The sequence below is a fragment of the Spodoptera frugiperda genome, chromosome 26 (genome assembly GCF_023101765.2).
Source record: "Spodoptera frugiperda isolate SF20-4 chromosome 26, AGI-APGP_CSIRO_Sfru_2.0, whole genome shotgun sequence".
In the NCBI taxonomy this organism is placed as follows: domain Eukaryota; kingdom Metazoa; phylum Arthropoda; class Insecta; order Lepidoptera; family Noctuidae; genus Spodoptera; species Spodoptera frugiperda.
In genome coordinates, this window is record NC_064237.1 from 13,653,263 (window position 1) to 13,675,844 (window position 22,582).

The window sequence follows — 22,582 nt, forward strand, 5'->3', positions numbered from 1 at the left end:
ACCAACTGCCGCTGTATGTCCTAATCAAGTACTAATTAGTTGCCTATACTAAGTCTGGCATTTGCAACATGACATCAATTAGCATTACTACAATAACGTAAGATGCATACCACGCGAGGCCGACTGGTTTTAGCACAAACCTTGCCAATAGGTTATTTGTCCTTTACGCACTGCGAAGCCCTCTTGTCCTCTTGTCAATAGGATGGTTTCTTGTATACAATTTTGATGTCACTTTTTGCTGACAGACTCACGGCTAGACTGGTCTAAGATCTGTGACCGTTAGAAAACCGGTTTCAGTCTTTTTTGTTTCTCTTTCTGAGTTCGATCTAGTTCATCTAGGTGTAGAGGACATTTTTTTGGTAATTACCTTTTTTCGTTATATCATAAGTTGTTTGTATGTCAATGATGACAAGTGCCGAAGGTGTGAGCCTAGTTCCACTTAATAAATATTAAAGCATAGTTCCTCCAAGGTCGCCGGCACCACCATAGACCTTGCCTTGCTGTTTACGTATGCCTTTACGTGCTGTATCGATCTGCTGGCAATCGCTGCTATTTATAGCCTATGGCTGCCGTAGGGGGCTTCACGTGGAGCTCGTTATTATGTGTGGCTAACAGTGAAATGTCTTCATTGCCCTGAGAAATTAGTTTCTGTCTTTTCAGGCCAAGAATATTCTAAAGTTTGACATAACTTGGTTTTAGACCGAGACCTTGCTTACCCAATTAATATGCGTTGCGTACAGATTAGGAAACTATTACGTTTTTCTCTGATATGGTTCTAAAATTTTGCTTCTTATATTTTTATCTAAAATACTGACATTCAGCCAAATCAGATTAGGAGTTAGCGCCGACCTCAAAACGAATTAGTAAAGGCTAGAACAAAAAATGGCTTTGATAATTTTAGACACCCAATTAATGTCGTTTATTCTTTTTCTACCATAATCTTGTAGATACTTACTGTACTAGGAAGGTACGTTATGTAAGCTAGACACAGCCATACTCTACCATAGCATAATATATTCTTCATGTGACGGACGATAACAAGTTTAGCCTTCGAAGAAATGCAGTTATGGCACGAGGTTACCGATCAATAAATAAATAGGCACCAATACACGTAGGTCTATTTCATAAGCAACGAAGATAGTTCTCGTCCCACATTGTTTACCCTTAATCTTGACATCCTTGGCCGCTGACCAGCCCCCTCCGACCTGAATCACCGATACTAGGTACCCGGTACACATTTGCCAAAAAATATGGCGCCAAGGGACGTTTGACATTAAATTTTCAGACAATCTGCCTCATAAGTTCAAACATTTTTAATGTTACCGTGTTTTGGCCAAGTTTATACGTTTTTTATGGAGTCTCTCGTAGTACCGTTTTAGGGCTCATGTTGTTTAGGGAACTTTATGTACCTTTAAGACCACGTGTATAAGAACTTACGAGTTCGAATGATGGCACGTTACTAGTTATTGCAAGTACAAATATAATCAGTTCACTATCTAAAATTAGCATTAACTTTACTAATTGATTCTTAAATTAATGTCCTTATCTAATTAAAAAATCAAAGTTATCAATGAAACTACGCATCCGTGTTCCCACTCCGTACGTAATCGATAGGACTCATATTTTTCCGAATAATTATGAGTCACACAAGTTACGTATCGTGTTAGAGATTCAACTTGGAACAAACTACACAGTCATCGTGGACTGTGATCCTTTATTCATAAAAAACCTGTTGAGCTATTATGAATAAAGATCCTCATTCACAACGTCTCCGTACTTCAATTACATTTATGTATGTATCAATATTGTGATAGATCGTAGGAGTTGGTTATTATTTGATAGGGATAGGTGTCCACACTTTTAATGTTTAAATAAAAAAAATAGTTTTCTGTTTAGCAGTATTATATACTTGGTGTCAGCTCAGAAGTTAGAACCCTTAAAGTGACTACCGCGCCCTGACCATTTTTCATCACATTTTGTAAAGGAAAGTATAATGAAATATGATTTAATTTTTAAGTGACACATCTGCCTTTACTGCAAACTCTGTCATACTATCCTTCCAAGCAACAACCCAGATTATTAAACTAACCAGCAGTAAGAGCCACAAGACTAATTTTACATGAATCATCTAGTTATGCTACAGATGTAGTCGGTAATCTTCCCGAGTTACTGCCAACTCCCGGACATCCGCGGCTACTCGACGCTAGCCACAGGATCGCCGTGACTAGAATCGAATTAAAAATTAAAACCCCTTTAGTCCAAACTTCGCTTCGCACAGCAGAAAAACATTTAAAAACTAGGCTGTGAATTATGCTTTTACGTTGTCATACACTTATCTAATTGAAGTAATCAAAACAATGTAACCAAGAATTGTATTGTAAATCTGATTGAAAAAGAGTAACCTATGGAGTTTCTTGCTCGTTCTTCTCCATAGGAATCTACACTTTGGAACGAGCAAATAGCTTCACTAGAGGACTGACCGACAGACAGACGTTATTAATATTATTATATTTGCTTTGACGTTCAAAAGTGCCTTTCTGGTCTATTTGAAATAAATGATTTTGACTTTGACTTTGACTTTAATTTAGTTATCAATTTTAAATTCATCTTCTTGATTCTACTTCGGATCCTATCTTGGTCCTTCCTCGGATCCCAGGACCCACTTTAAAGTCCAACTTAAAAACAATCTGAGTCTCATTTCCATGTACTCTGGTGATACAGACGGCCTCAGACCATCTTACATGAGGTCTTTATACCACAGTGGCTAGTTAAACCAGTAGTCTACCATGTTCTGTTAGTTTAACATTGTGAAAGTGAATTAATTTTAGCCACAGTTTCGTGATGTAACCACCAAAATATGTATACGGTGATGCAACTATCTAACGATGTTAATCTGGGGAGAAAACATCATGTGAAACACTATGGAAACACCGTACCATTAGTCCGAATATGTATAAAGGTAGTCACTAACTATGTTGTCTTTATCTTTAACACAATTTCTTCATTTCTACTTTTCTTTGACATTCGTGAAATAGTATCGTGATTTTTAAATTAAGCTATTGAAAATGCGTTGGATTTCTCAATGATTTGTTCTAGAATCATAATTTATACCCTGGCCTTGTGGCCGCCAAACTAGCCGTCCGCTCGATCAGCTGTTTCACCCGCGTGGGATGATTGATAAACGCTAACACATGAATGTTGTCTTCCCTCGCTAGCTTCGCTACACGCTATACAAAACAGAGTAAAAATAGTACCGCCACAACATGTTTACGAGACACTCTTCCGATGAATTCGATTTTGTACATTGTTTGTTTGTCTCAATTTTTTGAGTAAGTGCGTCACTTCCGATGTTGCGTGCAAATGTTAGGTAGGTATATTGAAAGGGAATCTTGCGAATTCGTCCGATATCCTGCTTATCTATGAATACTGCAATTTTAGATATTGACGTGATTGACACATTATTATTTTCGGTTAAAATATCTAGTTTTTACAATAGTTTTGCTAAACAATAAATGTATTTCGAGAATAATATCTTATTACAATAGACTGACAGAAACATTAAATACATTATGAACAGCACAATGGTAGAATTTTCTATATATTTCCTTAGATTAGTGTGTGTGAAAAACAACTTAAAATAACCCGAGATAATACAAATTATCAACACATCATTCATATTCAAAGTCGGAAACAATATTCCGCGGCGATAGGATGCGGCGGTCAGTGACCTCGGCCATGCGCAGGAGTGTCCCACCTGTACACCACAAATAAACACAAAAGTACCAGTGTGCATGCACGATAACAAGGTCACGCACACATTTACACCGATTACTATTAAAATCACGACTTATGTGTGCAGTATGAGTACAGTGACAAAAGGGTGCGGAACAATGATTACATTTTAATTGCAAAATCAAAGTCAAATTCCAAGTCTGCATTTAGGACACAGATGTTCGTTTTCAAGTCGTTATTTTATGCCATTTAGCATATTATACCAATCTTCTACACTTCTTTGTATTGCATCTTTTGTAAACCATTTGTGACTGGAACTTCTGTGATAATTTTCTCATTTAGTTTTTCGTCACATTGACACGTCACTTGGCGTCTCTCACCGTTGTCATTCTGGTCACAATTCTGGCTAATATTTGACAATTTGGTAAACTTTTGTTTGTCTGAAATAGCACTCAAGCTTAGAAATGTGTGACGCTTAACTACCTACATAAATAACTGAGAATTAGTTTTGTTTTAACAATTTTGGTCCTATGATGGTCCTTCGTGCTGCAAGAATTGATTGGACAAGCATTGGATTGTGCTGTGGTATCTACTACTAGATTTTCTTCTACAAAGCTACCTATTATATTACAAACATATTATCCCCAGATGATTTCATAATCAATAAATAACTAAAGATACGTGTACTGTTGCTTCCAAGGGCTACCTTCAATTTACTTCGTGACAAATTAAATCGTCGTTTATGTGCAAATGCAATGATTACGGGCTGCGATCAATAGTGCGAATATTTGCAAGTCTATTGACTATCGCGGCACGTGATATGCTTCCTCCTTATACGTAGGAACTTAGCATTAAATTGTCCAACACGAGAATACTTCCGTCATTGGAAACTCCTTTAAATACAAGTGATGATTTTAATTAACGCAAAGATTTGATTCTTTGGACTGGTAAAGTTGGTGATGAAGCCTTAAGTCAGCAATGCCTTTAAGAAAAGTGGCTGTGACATACGGACGGACAGACAGACATGGCGATAAAGGTTTCGTTTTTTGCCATTTGGCTACGGAACCCTAAAAAGGACGGCCCTTTGACATGAGACTCCTTACATTAATAGCGAAAAGTGGAGAGGAATCGTATATCCTATCGTAGAATTAAAGGGCATGATTTTATGCTATAGTAAAATGTAATGGGATCGTGTCCATTGCAAATGGGTTTGATACAGCGATCCATTGTAAGGCACACATGCAGATCTACACCATCGCTAAATCATAAGTTCAATGAACGACTCGCTTCACGACCAACACGCTCTATCATTACTATCAATACACCTCCTACAAACGATATTCCACCTTATTTCTATCCACATAGAAGTTAGTGAAAAATGGTCTAGTACATGTTGTCAAAAATACAGTTAGGATCGTGTAGAGCGAATTTTACTCATTTTTGTTTCGATAGAATTTAGTTGATGCTGTAGCTTTGGCACTATTACAAATATTGGGATGATTAAAATTTCAGCAAACACCCAACATAGTTTATATTGGCAATTAATTGGATATTGGTCCTACGAGTCTTGTTATGGACCAATATTAGTTGCTGACGAGGGTCCCTACGCTAGCTTTAGCAATATTGCAATCTGGAGATGATATTGGCAATATTGGCGAGCGAGGCAGGTAGCCACCATTGACCTCACGTGGCGGTGACCGGTGCCTACGGTCGACCGTAAATAAGCGCTTTAATAAGTAATTTGTTATTTCGACCTCCAAACTCGACTTATTGTTAAATCTTTAGCATTGCTACGGCTTGACGCACGAGTTTCGCGTACTTTGTGTGCCTACAAGTAGAAACATTGTGTTTTTGAACTGTATGAGGCAAGAAACAGGAATTGAAATGACATTATGACGGTGATATTGATAACTTTAAATAACTAGTTTACAAATGAAGTAAAATACTAATATATTTCTACGTAAATTGATCACGTAACATAAAGACTTGCATCTCGAACATTCTGTGCAACGTAAATTACTTTCAACTCACTATCAGATAACGCGTGACGTTAGCGTCTGAAGCGTACGCACCTGTACACAGCCATTGTCTTTGTGTACTATCAGATATGTATATGAATCGAACGATTACTTGAATGAAAAGAGTCAAAACTTTGTTATTTTCATTCCTATTCCTTCATTATTTAGAGTTATTTTCCTTTACCCTCGCTTTTTTAAGTATTTAGTTCGATTTTCTCTTCTTACTAATTAGTGCTTGTAGACGCTTTGTGCCTGCAATTTTCAGTCTCGTATTCACCCTATAATCTGTCTAGTGTCTAGCCATTACTTCGTTGGTGACATAACTTTAACAACAGTTATTATCAGTCATCTCAGTTCGCCAATTTTATCGATATCTCGTTTAATCTAATCTGCACATACATAACAAATAAAGACGTTATTTGCGCAAGCTAAAACATTACTGCGTGAGACGGAGTAAACAGCATTTAATACAATACATGACGTTCATACATAGTTCTTAGTTATAGGCAGTTTCAGTCGGCTCGTAGTGCTTCCTCCCACCTAGTTACTCAACCTACCCTCTTTGTTAGCAGCTCAGCACACGAACCCACGTACCGACAGCACACAACACCTTGTTGACTTTACTATCTAATCAGAATCTTGCGAAGTACGATGACACAAATAAGTAATGGCATGAACTATTTGATTAGGAATTACTTGTACTTTGCTTGTTTTTGTACATTTTTACGACGCTTTGTTGTTTAATGAGTAGAGTTAGAACAATCTAGAATATGTATTAATAACTCTTTTGTTACGGAACACAATGTGTTCAATTCAGTAATTGGTACGATTTCGGCACACAAGAATTAATTAATTATAATATAGTAATTTGAGACCAAATTTTTAATTGTTGGTCTTCATTGACAAGGATAATAATTAGCAGTTGTTTACAAAAATCCTCTGCGCGAAATACAAAATCCCCTCGCTTCATTTGTGCGAAATTTCCTCAATGTTGAGTCATGTGTGAGCTCACAGTACTCCGGCCACATTAGCACCGTACCTAGACAATACCGAGCAGTTCGCGCCGCGTGACGCGTCGCGTCTCCGCAGATATCGTACTCTTTGATGTACAACTGTACAGTACGTTCCTCTCTAATTAGTGACAGAAAAACTAACTACACAATATATGTGTACTGGATATTTATGATATATTGTAGTGTAGTGCTCGCTAGTGCCATATTAATTTGTAGTCTGTGTGTTTTACTCGCTTGTTTCTAATATTTGATGTGAAAGTGCAATATCGTGTTTATGGCATGCTAATGACTGCCTGAAATACAAAAGTGCCATTTTAGTGTTATAGTGAAAGTGATCTCAGTTACGGTGGGTTTTATTGCTTGTCTAATAACAAGTAAAGAACGATGATTTTTGTGTTATAGTAGTATACAATATTGCACTAGTTTTATTTTATATCTTAAAGCATGTCAGTAGAGTTAAGTAGATGTGTTGCCTATTGAACCATAGTTATAAATACAGATATTTAATCTCAGTATAGTAAAATTGCATTTTGACAGTAATCAGATGCCAAACAATAGATGTTTTGATACGAATTGTATAGTCCATTGATAAACTGGATTCACTGAATCACTGGACGCGTTCGCCTTATTTACATATACTATGTACGTGGACTGCTTGCGAACCGACGTATTAGTAGTACAATGTACGCAAATTGTTAATATATAAACATTTCTGTCAAAATGCAACAGTTCTTACGTATACAGTAGTTATTCTAGTTCCGATATGCATGCACTAACATATTCTGTCTGTATGTGTATCTTTATGTATTTATTGTCGACAGACGAGGCGACTAACCAACAAAACTTGGCTGTTTTTGTCTAAAATTTAAACAAAATACAACACTTGCACACCAACGTAAGTTATAGTAGATTAGTATCAATAAATCAATCAGTTTGTAGCATTATTTCGCTTGGTTCATTCCTTAGTGGAGACATTGTCAATTTTATTGTGATTGCAAACTTTTATTATGCTTTAATTCGATTTACTGAACCAAACTACCAATTTGTCATACGAATTTATTCTTTGCGTATCATGAAATTAAGGCTGCATTTTCAATCTTTATTTTATCAAACAAACACTAGTAGAAATCCGCCAGAAACACGCCACTGACATTTCTGTAAGTGCTCGAAGTTTGGACAGTTCATGAATTCTTTATAAGCAGTAGGTACATACCGCCCCGTCATCCATTTTACCCGGTAACCAGTACGGCACTGATGGACCGGATACGGCTCATTTTGACTTTGACACATATTTGTTGCGTAGCTATCCAAACAACACGCCTCTGTCTATGACCCTAGCGATGGTCACACATGCTCAAACTATTATATCATAACGACTGAGTGACTGTCCTGACTGACTGAGTATTGGTTTCAAGTAAATCCACTTTTGATCAAATAAGTATATGGAATTATGAAGATGTTACTAGAAATTTCAATTTATTAGCGGACCTCGCCAACTTTGTACCGCCTCGGAAATATTTCTGCGCATCTTTGTTATTTTCTAAGAATTAGCGGAATCGGTTCAGCTGTTTCCGAGATTTGCGCTTAGAAACACATTCAGCGATTCATTTTTACATTATAACATTATAGTACAATATTGTGTCCAAAAATAGTAAAGAAACAGGTTTCCAAGTGTAATGTTTTCACGGAGTATCTGTAACGGTGTAAATTAATCACGTTTCACGTAATCCTGTTTGTACGTGACGTCGCTGTTCACGCTCATTTCAAGGTCTATTTTACATAAAGAATTTGGTAAGGCTTTACCTTTATGTAACCTGTAACTAGTTAACCAGAACATGTTTCTAAACGTTGTATATTGTAACAGTACATACTATGTATGTATCTACCTGTGGAACCCAAGTTATCAGAACCAGTATGACTAATGTAACATAATATGTAGTATGTACAAATACGACTGACTCACTGCTGATATCCTCAGATAAGCCATCATTGATTTAGTTACCTCACATAACGACAGGATTTCATAAAACAGAAACTCTTTTGCAACAATCTATTCTTTCATGAATTAACCTGTATTTTGGCTCTCATACGAATGTAATGAAATACTCCAACAAAACAATCCGAATAGATTAGATACAGACCTTAAAATTGTATTTCTCGTAACTAAATATAATCTAAATACGAAAAATTAACGAAATGTAATCGGTGTGTTATCAATTATCACACTTAGTCACTCACATTATCGTTTGTAGCTAGTAGTGTACTGTACATGGTCACATCACTGACATTGGTGAGACACCACTCGAAAATAACAGCTACGTGTGACGAGGTGATAATTTACGTTATCTTCTCTGTACCTGCGATGGACAATCAATACCAATGAATGTACCTCAGATTAGGTACATTACATTTTAGTACAGGGATAGTCTAGAGAGGTCTATGTCGACAAAAATGAGTTTTAAAGGCATTTTCAGGACCATATCTGCATTATGTTCGACTTAAAACTTCAAAGCATTTATGTGTAGGACGTATAGTTTCACCTCGATGTAATTAATTACGAATTCTTTACACATATCTTTCTTTATCGGTAATCCAAACAAATCTTGCAAGCAAACACTAACCAAAATGTCTTTGTGTCGGGTCAATCGCCGCAGATAAAAATATATTGTACCAAAACGTCACGTGTTTACAAGCTCACCGTCCGAAATAACAACCGTTGTATGGAATAAAGACCTGGTCCTTTGACACCCAGGAACAATGGAATCAGGAACAAGGACCACACTGCCTGCCAAGTTTTGTGGCTTCTTGGCGAAATCCTATAAACAGCTCCAAGTACCAGTTACTTTAGTGTAAACATTTGTTGTTTTCTTTGATTATTAACAAGTCAAAAAGGTCATAGATTTATGTACCTACATACTTTTCTCTCTCCATCATTAAAAAAATATATTCAAACGACTTCTATATACAGGGCGTTCAAAGACCCACACTAACTCTATATGCCATACAACATTAGCTGTGTAATACCAATATACCTTGTTACCTATTTGAGTACTATCAATAGCATCACGGTGCGATCGCGATACATGACATTAGTGTGATTAGCTCCCGTAGTGATGTGACACACAGCTAGTGTGGTGCCGGCCGGCATCCAATTAGTGCGCGACTGTAAATAGTTGGAAGTCAATTAGACATGGCCGGAGTGTCAGTGTCCTCCCTGTCCTCACACCGACTGAATACTTACATGTGTACGCTATGTCCTCTACTGTGATTCAAGGTGAATTAGCATTTCCAAATTATGTCCAATGTAAACTGGATGATAACTAAAAGGCTGTTAGTTCTTGTCCACATCTTGATCGTCTTGACTTCAATATTTTGTATGTTCTTTCTTAGTATAGATAAATGAAAACATAATATAAAGCGGAAAAGTTTGTTTGTTTGAACACGCCAATCTCCGGAACTACTGGTCCGATTTGAAAAAATATTTGTATTGGATAGTCAATTTATCGAGGAAAGTTATATGCTATAAAACATCACACTACTAGCGGGTAAAACCACGCGGAAGTAGCTATGTTTATATAAATTCCCTCCTTACCATTCTCCTCTTACAAGTTTTATATTTACTAATAAAGTCGCCAATATTAGTCGCAGTCGTAACGAACAAATTCGTCTCAGAATTTGCAATATTAGAATATTTTATTGATCATAAATCATAGGACGTAAGGGAGCATAAAGTACCATCTGTCGTAAAAGGTTTATGCCTTCATAACACCAATGATGAGCTCGACAATTTATTCAACGGTTGTCTAAGCATACATGTGCCCGAACTACAGATTTGTCCGTGAACACAGTCAATAGAAGTTCCCCTTACTGAAGTAAAATATACAGTTCCTAGTATTGCTTCAATAACACAGAGTAGAATGTTCCGGGAAATAAACTAGCGATGTAAAGTTTTCCTGCTGACCGTATGGTATATTGTACTGGTGTTTATGATACTCTGTGGCTTCTACCTAGGTTATAAAGTGAGTTCTGTGCAGCATAGGCTGCATGTCAAGCAATGCAGCTACACAGCAAATGAACATAGGCCCATGTGCACTAACAAGCTCTCTTAGCTGTCGGAGCTGCGGACTCCCTAGCGGGTTTACCGGGGCTCCGGCTCGAAGGGCAGGAGTAGGAACGGGGTGGTTTTTAGTCAGTAAGAGTCTGCACTGACACGGCCTTTCTCGCCTCGCCCAATACGAGAGAAGTCGTTGGATGATTTTCCTCTATTAAAATAAAAATGCTGTCGCGCAGGGGAAATTAAAATTTCCCCTGCGCACGCTTCGGAGAATAAACAGGCTTCACGGCGAATACATGCGTCATCAATAAATATAAAATTTATTATATATTTAGAATAACAACAATATCGGTGATTACTCGAGATTACAGTCGGTGCTTAGGTTTACAGCGGCCATGTTTATTGTTTACTAAATAAGTACAATTCTTTATCGCAAATACTCAACAGGATAGATAACACTTTCCTTTTATCGTTAGATAACCAATCTCTTTGTTTTGAAGTCCTAAATTTAAAATACGCAACTTATGTATTGAATGTCTGTGAGCTTGTAAGAATCTCCTTTACATTTCTTAATGCTGGTATTTATTTAAACAGATATATGAACCTTTAAACTATTATGTATTGAGTGCCTTGACATTTCCTATACAATAAACAAACTACTGAATAAAAAAAAATAGTAAATCAGACTTTTTATGTAGTAGTGAATAAATATACATATACTTAGAACTCAGTACATATAGTCAATTCATTTAGCATATTTGTGATAAAGCTTTCATACCATTTATTCAAGAATGAAAGATGTGTGTGTGTTCATGTTAGGCCCATCATAATTTCATCATTTTTATTTGCAAAGTTATTTTATAATTTTATTATATTATGCAATATTTATAAATAAATATGTATGTTTCAGATGCCCCGTGGCCGGGACGAAATGCAAGTAAACGTGGCAGGCCTAAGGAGAAATATTAAAAACCTCGCGCACAACTATTCCGATGCCCAGGTACAGTACAACTACATAATTATTGAATAGCCATGAATATCGTCACACGGCAGGGCAAAGGCCTCCCTACCCTCCTTCCACTCGTCTCTGTTTAAAGCTTTTTGTATAACTACACAATTAAATATTTAATAGTGCATGATATATGCAATAATGTTGAGAGACCATTGTATGAAACTTGGTTAAGGACACCTTCAAGTGTGCTATTGGAAAATGACATTTACTATGTGTCTATTGATTACAAGCGCACGTTAACATGAGTCTAAAGTGCCCCTTGGCAGTAGAATTTGGCTTTGATAGACGTCATCATGGGCCTGTATCCGTCCACTGCATCATGTCCATCAGATTGCAGCTATTGAGAATAATTAATTGGAGAAACAGCTATCAAGAGCTATTGGAATCTCATGTGTGGATTCTCCATTAACACACCAATGTGCTCAAATCTTCGCACTTTTGGCTGACTTGTTTATAATATACAGATAATAATATACAGATACATTATAATATTTGCTCATAAATTCATCTATATATTCCAGGTAAAAGTGCGCGAGGCGACATCAAACGACCCATGGGGCCCTTCGAGCACGCTGATGGCGGAGATCGCCGACCTCACGTACAACGTGATGGCGTTCACAGAGATCATGCAGATGATCTGGAAGCGGCTCAACGACCACGGCAAGAACTGGCGGCACGTGTACAAGGCGCTCGTGCTCATGGAGTACCTCATCAGGACCGGCAGCGAGAAGGTGGCGATGCAGTGCAAAGAGAACATCTTTGCAATACATACGCTTAAGGACTTCCAGTATATGGAGGAGGGGAAAGATCAGGGTGAGTGATCAGTGTTTGGCATGTTTATTAAAGTATATTATTTGAGATATTATACAAGAGTGGATGCGAAACGCGACGCCTCTGGTGTTGCCAATATTTTAATCTGCTATAACTGCAGCTGGTCTTTAGGGGTATAAAAAATGTTCTTATAAATGACGTATATAGGTAAAGAATCGCTTGAATTACAGTTATTTGTGAAATACATAATGTTTCACAAACAAAATTGTTTAGAAAAGTCCTTGCGCTAGCATTGATTGCGGACTGATGTAATCAGGAATTTGATAGCCGCTAATTAGTCTGACGTAACTAGCGTACAGCGGGCTGTGTGCTACAATCCAGTATTCTCTAAATTATGATGAAAATTTAATTTCAACACTGCATTGGTTAGATTTTCAAGTATTAAAAATAAAATTATGAAATTGCTTTCCTAATAAGACAATGATAGCGCGTATTAGTAATAAACTTTTTGTACTTATTAATAAACGTCATATTTTTCCAAGTGGGCAACAATCGTACTTACAACTAGATTAAATTAAGTCAGTAACTGCCACACTCAGAGTCATTTAATGCTTACTTAAACTATTATTTAGTAACGATTTTGTATGGAAAAAGAAGACAACTGACTGAGTGCGCGAGTAAGAATATAATTATTCATGTTGTAACTGCTTTTGTTGAACTGATTACAAGTCAGAAGGAGTTGGATTAACACAACTGTAATGAGGTGACCTTGTAGTCAGTCCTAGCTTCTAAACCATGCTAATACTTTTACTAAGGACTCAACCGTCTAACTGACTCAATCAAATGACGAAGTAATCGGTAATCAGTCCCATGTGCCGAATGTTAATGATATACGCAAGCCGCGCGGCGGAGGCGTTGCATTATCTATCGCTGCGATATGCAGTAGGGATTGCAAACTATGGTCCATAGTTATAGCCTCTTAGATTTTGATTTTGCCAGTTTATTTTCTACATGGACCTTAATTAAGTAGTTGTCAACATCAAATGTGTTTTTAACACTAATTAAATTGTTAGTTTTAGTATAGCAAGTTGTGTAAATTAAAACAAATTAGCCACTAGTTCTTTATATGTAATAATAAATAAGAAATGCTATTCGTAGAGACAGAATTAGTTTGGTGGCTAATTTAATTTTGCTAGTATAGTCCGGTCAATTTAGACCTGAAAACAGTAATGAAAGAACAAAAATTCCGACAGAGCTGAATTTTGGTACAGACCTTTATTTTACTATAAAGATTAAAAATTTAAAAGTCCCCATCGATCCCATATGTGCTTCAAAAGTTATTCAAGGTCAAAGTTCAACATTTTAGGTTTTTTGAGTTTTTCTCAAAAACCGTAAGTTTTTCAAAAAAATACCTCAGACCAAATTTGTAGATCTCAAAATTCTCTACAAAATGGTCCTTATAAGTTTTTCTATAAGTATTACCGTTTCTAAGATAGATTCGTGTGTCCCCACACACATTTTTCCACTTTGGAAGCGTCTAACTTTCAAACGATTGATTTTGACGAAAAGTGGTTTTAGAAACCTTAATGTCTTTTTTAAAGACCTATCCATAGACACCCATCACGGATATGTGCCCAACAGTTTCGTGGCCCAACAGTTTCGTGGCCCAACAGGCTGTGACATACGGACGGACGGACGGACGGACGGACAGACATTTATTTCCGAAACTGTTGGGCCTACATAGTTGAAACTTTGTAAGATGGTGTATTTCGGTAACCGCTATTCGAATTTTGAATAAAAATTTATAAATTTAAAAAGTAAAGGGGGCACTCCATACATGGAACTGATTAAAAAAAATTTTTTTTTCAGCTTACATATCCGTGATGGGTGTCTATGGATAGGTCTTTAAAAAAGACATTAAGGTTTCTAAAACCACTTTTCGTCAAAATCAATCGTTTGAAAGTTAGACGCTTCCAAAGTGGAAAAATGTGTGGGGGGCACACGAATCTATCTTAGAAACGGTAATACTTATAGAAAAACTTATAAGGACCATTTTGTAGAGAATTTTGAGATCTACAAATCGTGGGTTAAGAACTAGAGTAGCGTAAGGGCAAAAACTCAAAAATTTTTTTTTTTCACCATTCGCTTTTTCAATCCCCATATTTGTATGTGCCGAAAAACTGGAACGATGTAGTGTGTAGATTGCTTAGTACAATAATAACGCATAAAAATTAAACAAGTTTGTTTATTGCTAAAAGGAAGTATTTCTACTTACAATAATCTTGACATTATTTTGTCAATAAAGTTATGAGCACAACGATTGTAACTCGACTTACGAGCGAATAGGACACCGAATTATGATTTTGTAGCCTTAAATGTTTCGTGCCAAATAAACGTAAGGAGCCGTTACTGCTTATGGGTCCTTGTTTTGTACGCTTCTGTAATTTTTCTCCGTGCCAAAAAAACGTAAGGGTGGGTTACGCTACTATGGCACTAAATAATTAAAGTAATGCAGTCCGTTATTATGACGTATGTCAACCAGTTTTAGAAAAATATATGTATATATATTTTTTTAATTTAATTTTTTAACATAAATTTACAGTAATCTGTAGCCAATAAATAAAGCTTTATTTTAAGTAAAAACCAGATATACAGATACTATAGATTTTGCCACAAAAGACCTACAAGTTGACGGTAGGTAAATTTGAGTTGTTTTTCGGCTCTCCTGAGAAGTTGTCATTTTGCCCTTACGCTACTCTAGTTCTTAACCCACGAAATTTGGTCTGAGGTATTTTTTCAAAAAACTTACGGTTTTTGAGAAAAACTCAAAAAACCTAAAATCTTGACCTTTGACCCCGAATAACTTTTGAAGCACATATGGGATAGATGGGGACTTTTAATATTTTAATCTTTATAGTAAAATAAAGGTCTGTACCAAAATTCAGCTCTGTCGGAATTTTTGATATTTCAATATCGTATATTGACCGGACTAGTAATTGTGGATAGATTAAGTTTAGCCATCACACAATATCTCTAAAAATACTGAAATAAAACCACCATGTTCAGTACCTCTGAAACATTTGATATTTCTGTGGGATTATCCAGCTCTGTATGCATATTGCTAGCAGTTTGACAGTGACCCTTATTGTGTATCTACGCATTCTATTATTATATTATTTCTTTTTATTTAAATAAACCTCGTTTTATATTTAATTACTTGGGAATAGTAACAATTTAAGCACTGGTTAGTAGTGAACGTGTAAACCTTTAAAGCTATGTATAATTTATACGTACTATGTGGCACACGGGAGATGGTTTACGCCTACTTTTTTTTTGTTGTTATATTTCCCAGAATTTTACTAGATTATTATATTGTTGATAAAGCACTGTTCTACACTGCTTAACATAGTATAGCAAAGCCCTCTTTTGTAGAGCTCTCACGGGTTGTTAATGCATAAACTTGATCTTCATATCTTCTTAAAGTTTTCTAACATGCTCAATAATACTTGTTCCAGGTCAAAACGTTCGCGAGAAGGCGAAAGCGTTGGTGAACCTATTGAAAGACGAGGAGAGACTGAAGAACGAGCGGGCGCGCGCGCTCAAGGCGAAGCAGAGGTTCGCGCAGAGTGCCAGCGCCTTCGGCAGCGACGGCGCGCTCGACACGCCCAGCAGCCCCTCCTACCCGGCCGTGAGTAGCCCTACACTACAATACATGCACAGAAACATAACTTAAAGGATTACCTACATGGTCACAATAAAGGCGGTCCTATTGCCGATTTCAAATAACTGATCTTAATGCCTGTAAAAATAATGTCGAATATCCATCTCAACCTGAAGATCTTCGATTAAGGTCGTTTTATGAAATTGGCTGTTATAAGTGGTCTCAACACTAAAGGGTTTAACGTGTCATTAAATATGTAGAACCTGCAGTTCAACCCCTTCGGGCACTGCTACACTTATGACAAGTTTCGTGTGCGGTACAATACAGATTTTGGAGAACAACCGTCGAGTTTCAGCAAAGAATTATCCTAAAATGTTTTGTATCTTATGTAATTTATGTTTCAATAATACTTGGCACTGGCACGCTCGTCGTTTTACGCACATAATCTAACATTATTGTAATCACCTCTCGCCACGTCACCGCATCTAACATGTCACGGTAACGCTTAACCTCCCTGTTAACATGTCGGTTATGTCCTACAGTTCGGCAGTGAAGGCGCGCTAGGAGGGCTAGACTCCAGCCCCTACCCCACGGTGAGCACTTTGTACCTAACACACACCTAATTTATTACTGTTTTAATATCTAACGCTATGGGAACTGCAAGTATAGTTCATCTTTATATAGGATTGACTGTGCTTGTAAAGGAATATTTGATTTAGTTTAAGATTTGTGGTGGACAAACTTTTTTGTACTATAGTTAATAATATTTTTGTCTGGTCATAGTTTGTTCACTAGGTAAAAGTTGTTGTTATATACTCGCTTGTTTTTTAATCTCTCGTCCGTGACTATGAGACACAGTAGATAATATATTGTGTGTACATTCTCTGTGTGTTAATATTCTCTTAAGACAGAGTGTGTAATAAGTGTGTGTGTGTTGCAGCTGGGCGGCGAGGGCGCGGAGTGGTCGGGGCGCGAGGCGGAGCTGGCGCGGCCGCTGACGGCGGGCGAGGAGGAGCTGCAGCTGCAGCTGGCGCTGGCCATGTCGCGCGAGGAGGCCGAGCGGGACGAGCGCCGCCGCCGCTCCGACGACGTGCGCCTGCAGCTCGCCATCAGCCAGTCGCAGCAGGACTTCCAGTTAGTATACTGTTATATCTATTATATACTTACTGGCCATGTCGCGCGAGGAGGCCGAGCGGGACGAGCGCCGCCGCCGCTCCGACGACGTGCGCCTGCAGCTCGCCATCAGCCAGTCGCAGCAGGACTTCCAGTTAGTATACTGTTATATCTATTATATACTTACTGGCCATGTCGCGCGAGGAGGCCGAGCGGGACGAGCGCCGCCGCCGCTCCGACGACGTGCGCCTGCAGCTCGCCATCAGCCAGTCGCAGCAGGACTTCCAGTTAGTATACTGTTATATCTATTATATACTTACTGGCCATGTCGCGCGAGGAGGCCGAGCGGGACGAGCGCCGCCGCCGCTCCGACGACGTGCGCCTGCAGCTCGCCATCAGCCAGTCGCAGCAGGACTTCCAGTTAGTATACTGTTATATCTATTATATACTTACTGGCCATGTCGCGCGAGGAGGCCGAGCGGGACGAGCGCCGCCGCCGCTCCGACGACGTGCGCCTGCAGCTCGCCATCAGCCAGTCGCAGCAGGACTTCCAGTTAGTATACTGTTATATCTATTATATACTTACTGGCCATGTCGCGCGAGGAGGCCGAGCGGGACGAGCGCCGCCGCCGCTCCGACGACGTGCGCCTGCAGCTCGCCATCAGCCAGTCGCAGCAGGACTTCCAGTTAGTATACTGTTATATCTATTATATACTTACTGGCCATGTCGCGCGAGGAGGCCGAGCGGGACGAGCGCCGCCGCCGCTCCGACGACGTGCGCCTGCAGCTCGCCATCAGCCAGTCGCAGCAGGACTTCCAGTTAGTATACTGTTATATCTATTATATACTTACTGGCCATGTCTAAATAATATTGATGATTGCAATATGATGTTCATAGTGCATCTAACACATTGTCGCGAGGAGGCCGAGCGGGACGAGCGCCGCCGCCGCTCCGACGACGTGCGCCTGCAGCTCGCCATCAGCCAGTCGCAGCAGGACTTCCAGTTAGTATACTGTTATATCTATTATATACTTACTGGCCATGTCGCGCGAGGAGGCCGAGCGGGACGAGCGCCGCCGCCGCTCCGACGACGTGCGCCTGCAGCTCGCCATCAGCCAGTCGCAGCAGGACTTCCAGTTAGTATACTGTTATATCTATTATATACTTACTGGCCATGTCGCGCGAGGAGGCCGAGCGGGACGAGCGCCGCCGCCGCTCCGACGACGTGCGCCTGCAGCTCGCCATCAGCCAGTCGCAGCAGGACTTCCAGTTAGTATACTGTTATATCTATTATATACTTACTGGCCATGTCGCGCGAGGAGGCCGAGCGGGACGAGCGCCGCCGCCGCTCCGACGACGTGCGCCTGCAGCTCGCCATCAGCCAGTCGCAGCAGGACTTCCAGTTAGTATACTGTTATATCTATTATATACTTACTGGCCATGTCGCGCGAGGAGGCCGAGCGGGACGAGCGCCGCCGCCGCTCCGACGACGTGCGCCTGCAGCTCGCCATCAGCCAGTCGCAGCAGGACTTCCAGTTAGTATACTGTTATATCTATTATATACTTACTGGCCATGTCGCGCGAGGAGGCCGAGCGGGACGAGCGCCGCCGCCGCTCCGACGACGTGCGCCTGCAGCTCGCCATCAGCCAGTCGCAGCAGGACTTCCAGTTAGTATACTGTTATATCTATTATATACTTACTGGCCATGTCGCGCGAGGAGGCCGAGCGGGACGAGCGCCGCCGCCGCTCCGACGACGTGCGCCTGCAGCTCGCCATCAGCCAGTCGCAGCAGGACTTCCAGTTAGTATACTGTTATATCTATTATATACTTACTGGCCATGTCGCGCGAGGAGGCCGAGCGGGACGAGCGCCGCCGCCGCTCCGACGACGTGCGCCTGCAGCTCGCCATCAGCCAGTCGCAGCAGGACTTCCAGTTAGTATACTATTGTACTTATATATCTATAATATACTTACTTATATCGCATATACAAACGATGTAGGTAGCGTTCTACAGTTGAGAGGGTCATTAGAAATGCTTAATCAAATAGTAAACCAGTTATGTAATTGCCTCGTCTATCTTAATGACTGAGAAGTTAAAATATTGGACGTAACCTCACCTAACCTTACCTACCACTGGTACCTCCCTCGTTCCTTACTCCCTGTAACCATCCACAATCACAATCCAACCACATCCTCATCCCCACCCTAACCCCGTTCCCATCCCCTCCAGAATAGAAGCGTATCTCCGTGACGAAGTAATGCGACTGCAAACATACAAACCCGAGCCCTCTGCGCCCTCGTGGTCGGTAGTAGAGGACGCGGCGCCTGCGACTGCGCCCCCGAGCGCGCCCCCCGCGCCCCCGGCCGCGCCCCTACGGAGCTGGTTGTACGGCTGCATGGAGTGTCTCAGACCGAATGTAATACAGTCAGTGCCGACTCGTCACTACCTAGTTACCCACGTTACAGTTACCGCACGCCCAGCCTTTGTCGGTCTGCGGCCAGAGAGTAAAGCTAGGCTCGCCTTACAGAAACTACAGAAGTTGTTCGACAAATCTAAGTCGTATGTGGGTCGCAAACCGAGAAGTTAGGCTAAAATGCAAATGTTTTAGTAGTATTATACATTTTGATTATACATATTTATTTTTTTGTTTGTTATACTTGTGTTTGGCTACAAATAAAAGTTTATTTATTGTTACCTTTCTTTCTTTTCTTTTTCGTGTACACTAGAAATGAAGTGAAGTTTATTTAACATAACAAGGTGTGACAGACTATAAACGAGACTCAACTCAACAACATGTAGCTGCGTGTCAGCCTACTAACTTTCCTAAACAGTTTACATAACTAACTTAGTTTACAAGTAAAGATAAATGTGATATTATCTAAATTTTACACTTGGTTTGCGACCTACATAGGTATTGTGTAGTTTTAGTACATAAACTATAATTTGAGCACCTATTCTAACGAGCTGTATCTCCCGCAGGACAACAGACGGGCTGCCGCCGCCTAAGAAGGGCCAGTCTACGTCCCAGCAGTCGCACCTGCTGGACCTGCTGGACGTCAACCTCAGCAGTCCGCCGTCCTCTGCCCCACCCCCACTAGTGGACCCCTGGGGCGGCGCCGAGCAACCTAGACCGGTATGTATTTATCTCCCTTTTATAAAGCTCATTCATTTGTTTAGCAATATGTATAACAGATGATGTTTCTACGAAATTAAAACATATGCTCTTCAATATTAGGTATAGTATTGTATATCAACAAGTAAATAATATTGTTGTTTGTTCTACCAGTCGCATTTGGATTTCAGTATATTCACTGACTCGATGGTGAGATCTATTAGTGTTTACTGTAATGTGCTAGAAGTGTGTCTCTTGATAACTTGAAACTTGTATAACGTGATCTTCCACTCCTTCCAACGTAGGTTCTGCTAGATTAATTAAGAACATTAATGATTTTACTGTGTGTTTGCTAATTTACAACATTCAGAGCTGCCATACACGGACTGTACGGAGTTACCCAGTGATTCACATACATGGACCGCTCTTGCAATCAACAGCTCGAAGCTGCCATTGATAACTGTTTGAGTGGTTAGCTTAACTACTTGAGCAGTCCGTGTATGTACGTAGAAGTCTATAGTTCACTATGCAGTCGCAGCTTGAAGCAGTCGATCCTGACTGCTTAAACAGTCCGTGTATGGCGGCGCTTAGATACAATAATACAATGAAGTTTGTTACGAAGTGTGTTAAGTTATCCGTGAATGTACAGGAGACATCATCAGACGCGTGGTCGGCAGTAGGAAGTCCGGCGAAGGACCCGTGGGCCCCCGCCGCCGCCGCAGACCCGTGGGCACCTGTCGCACACGTAAGTACTTGTGTGCACGTTTCTTTAACAGACTAGCTATAAATAAACTATTTTCTTTGAATTAATTGATTTGCAATTTAGGCATTTCCAAAAATTATATTGGGTAGCCACTAACTGACTCACACGACAAAACACAACGCCATCGTTGTTTCACGTCATTATACTGCGAGACCGTGGTGTCACTCCGGTTGAGCCAAAGTATGATTCACCCACCTGTAATCTTTAATCAAACACCTTGAAAGCCGTGTCTATTCTTCAATTACATATTGAGGCTATATTAACTGTGTATGTTGTAATATGTTGCAGGCGAAGTCCCCGGTGTCAGTCCTGTCGTCGCCTTCCTCGTCGGAGCTGGAGCAGTTCGACGCGCTGTCGCAGCGGCCGCGCAACAACCTCAACAACAACACCGACGCCGACCCCTTCGACCTCACCGCGCTCAGTCAGTATTATTACTATTTATTTACTACTTACTAACACTACTTAGAAGTAAAGATCATTAGTATCAATTAAAGTATAAATCTTATATCCTATGACCACTTTTACATTTTATTATTGAAAATCTTCAAAACATGTAAATCTCAAGAATACCTTGATGGGAACTTGGAACAGTTGACCAACAAAAAAAGTGTTATTGTTGAAAAATCTAAAACAACAATTGTACGACAGGTGACAGTCTAACGCCGAAGCCATCGTCCCCGGCGGGGGCGGCGGGTATGAAGAAGTCTCCGTCTGCGTTCCTGGGCGAGAACTCGTCGCTGGTGAACCTGGACCGCCTGCTGCAGCCGGCCGCCGCGCCCCCCGCGCCCCCCGCCGCGCCCCCGCAACACACACACAACCCCTTCGCCGACACCCCCCCGGTCGCGCGCCCCGCGCAGATGTTCACACAGCCACCGCCGGTGAGATATATACTTCCACTCGTTTACTTATTTGGACCACACATTACTTACCTACTCAATGTTCATCGAAGTTACATCATGCTAATGACGACATTTTCCTCAGGCGCGGTTAACTATGAACGAGTTGAAACAACAGCAGATGGGTCTAACGGGGCTCAACTTCGGCACGGCTTCCCCAGCGTTTGGGGCGCCAGCCCCTATGCCCACTATGGCAGCTCCACTGGCGCCCAGTGGGATGGCGGGCGGCATGGCGGGTGCAGGCCTGGCGCCCAGCCTGGCGCCCGCGGGGGTGGCGGGCGCGGACCCGTGGGCCCCGGTGGCGGCGCCCCGCTCCACGTCGCCGTGGTCCCCGCCACACCAACGCCACACACCCAACCCCTTCCTCTCCTAGCCGCTCACCACACAGGTAATTATCAACCTATTTTTATTTATTCATAAACCAAATATTGTAA

General features: G+C 40.5%; 1 protein-coding gene across 7 annotated transcripts in view; it reads left to right on the forward strand.

The window, feature by feature from the left end:
- LOC118263954 (epsin-2) overlaps positions 1-22,582 on the forward strand; it is a 29,770-nt gene that overhangs the window by 4,608 nt on the left and 2,580 nt on the right. For 3 of the 7 annotated variants that reach the window (XM_050705085.1, XM_050705081.1, XM_050705082.1), the window contains exons 2-11: positions 11,728-11,817; positions 12,351-12,642; positions 16,116-16,288; positions 16,804-16,854; positions 17,202-17,395; positions 20,357-20,510; positions 21,139-21,234; positions 21,541-21,673; positions 21,901-22,130; positions 22,234-22,536. In XM_050705085.1, coding sequence (XP_050561042.1) covers positions 11,728-11,817; positions 12,351-12,642; positions 16,116-16,288; positions 16,804-16,854; positions 17,202-17,395; positions 20,357-20,510; positions 21,139-21,234; positions 21,541-21,673; positions 21,901-22,130; positions 22,234-22,521 — 1,701 coding nt within the window. In that variant the 3' untranslated portion in view covers positions 22,522-22,536. Of the gene's footprint in view, positions 1-6,888; positions 7,110-7,584; positions 7,659-11,727; positions 11,818-12,350; positions 12,643-16,115; positions 16,289-16,803; positions 16,855-17,201; positions 17,396-20,356; positions 20,511-21,138; positions 21,235-21,540; positions 21,674-21,900; positions 22,131-22,233; positions 22,537-22,582 lie in introns of those variants that run through there. The other 4 variants (XM_050705084.1, XM_050705086.1, XM_050705083.1 and 1 more) reach the window with 4 other exon arrangements.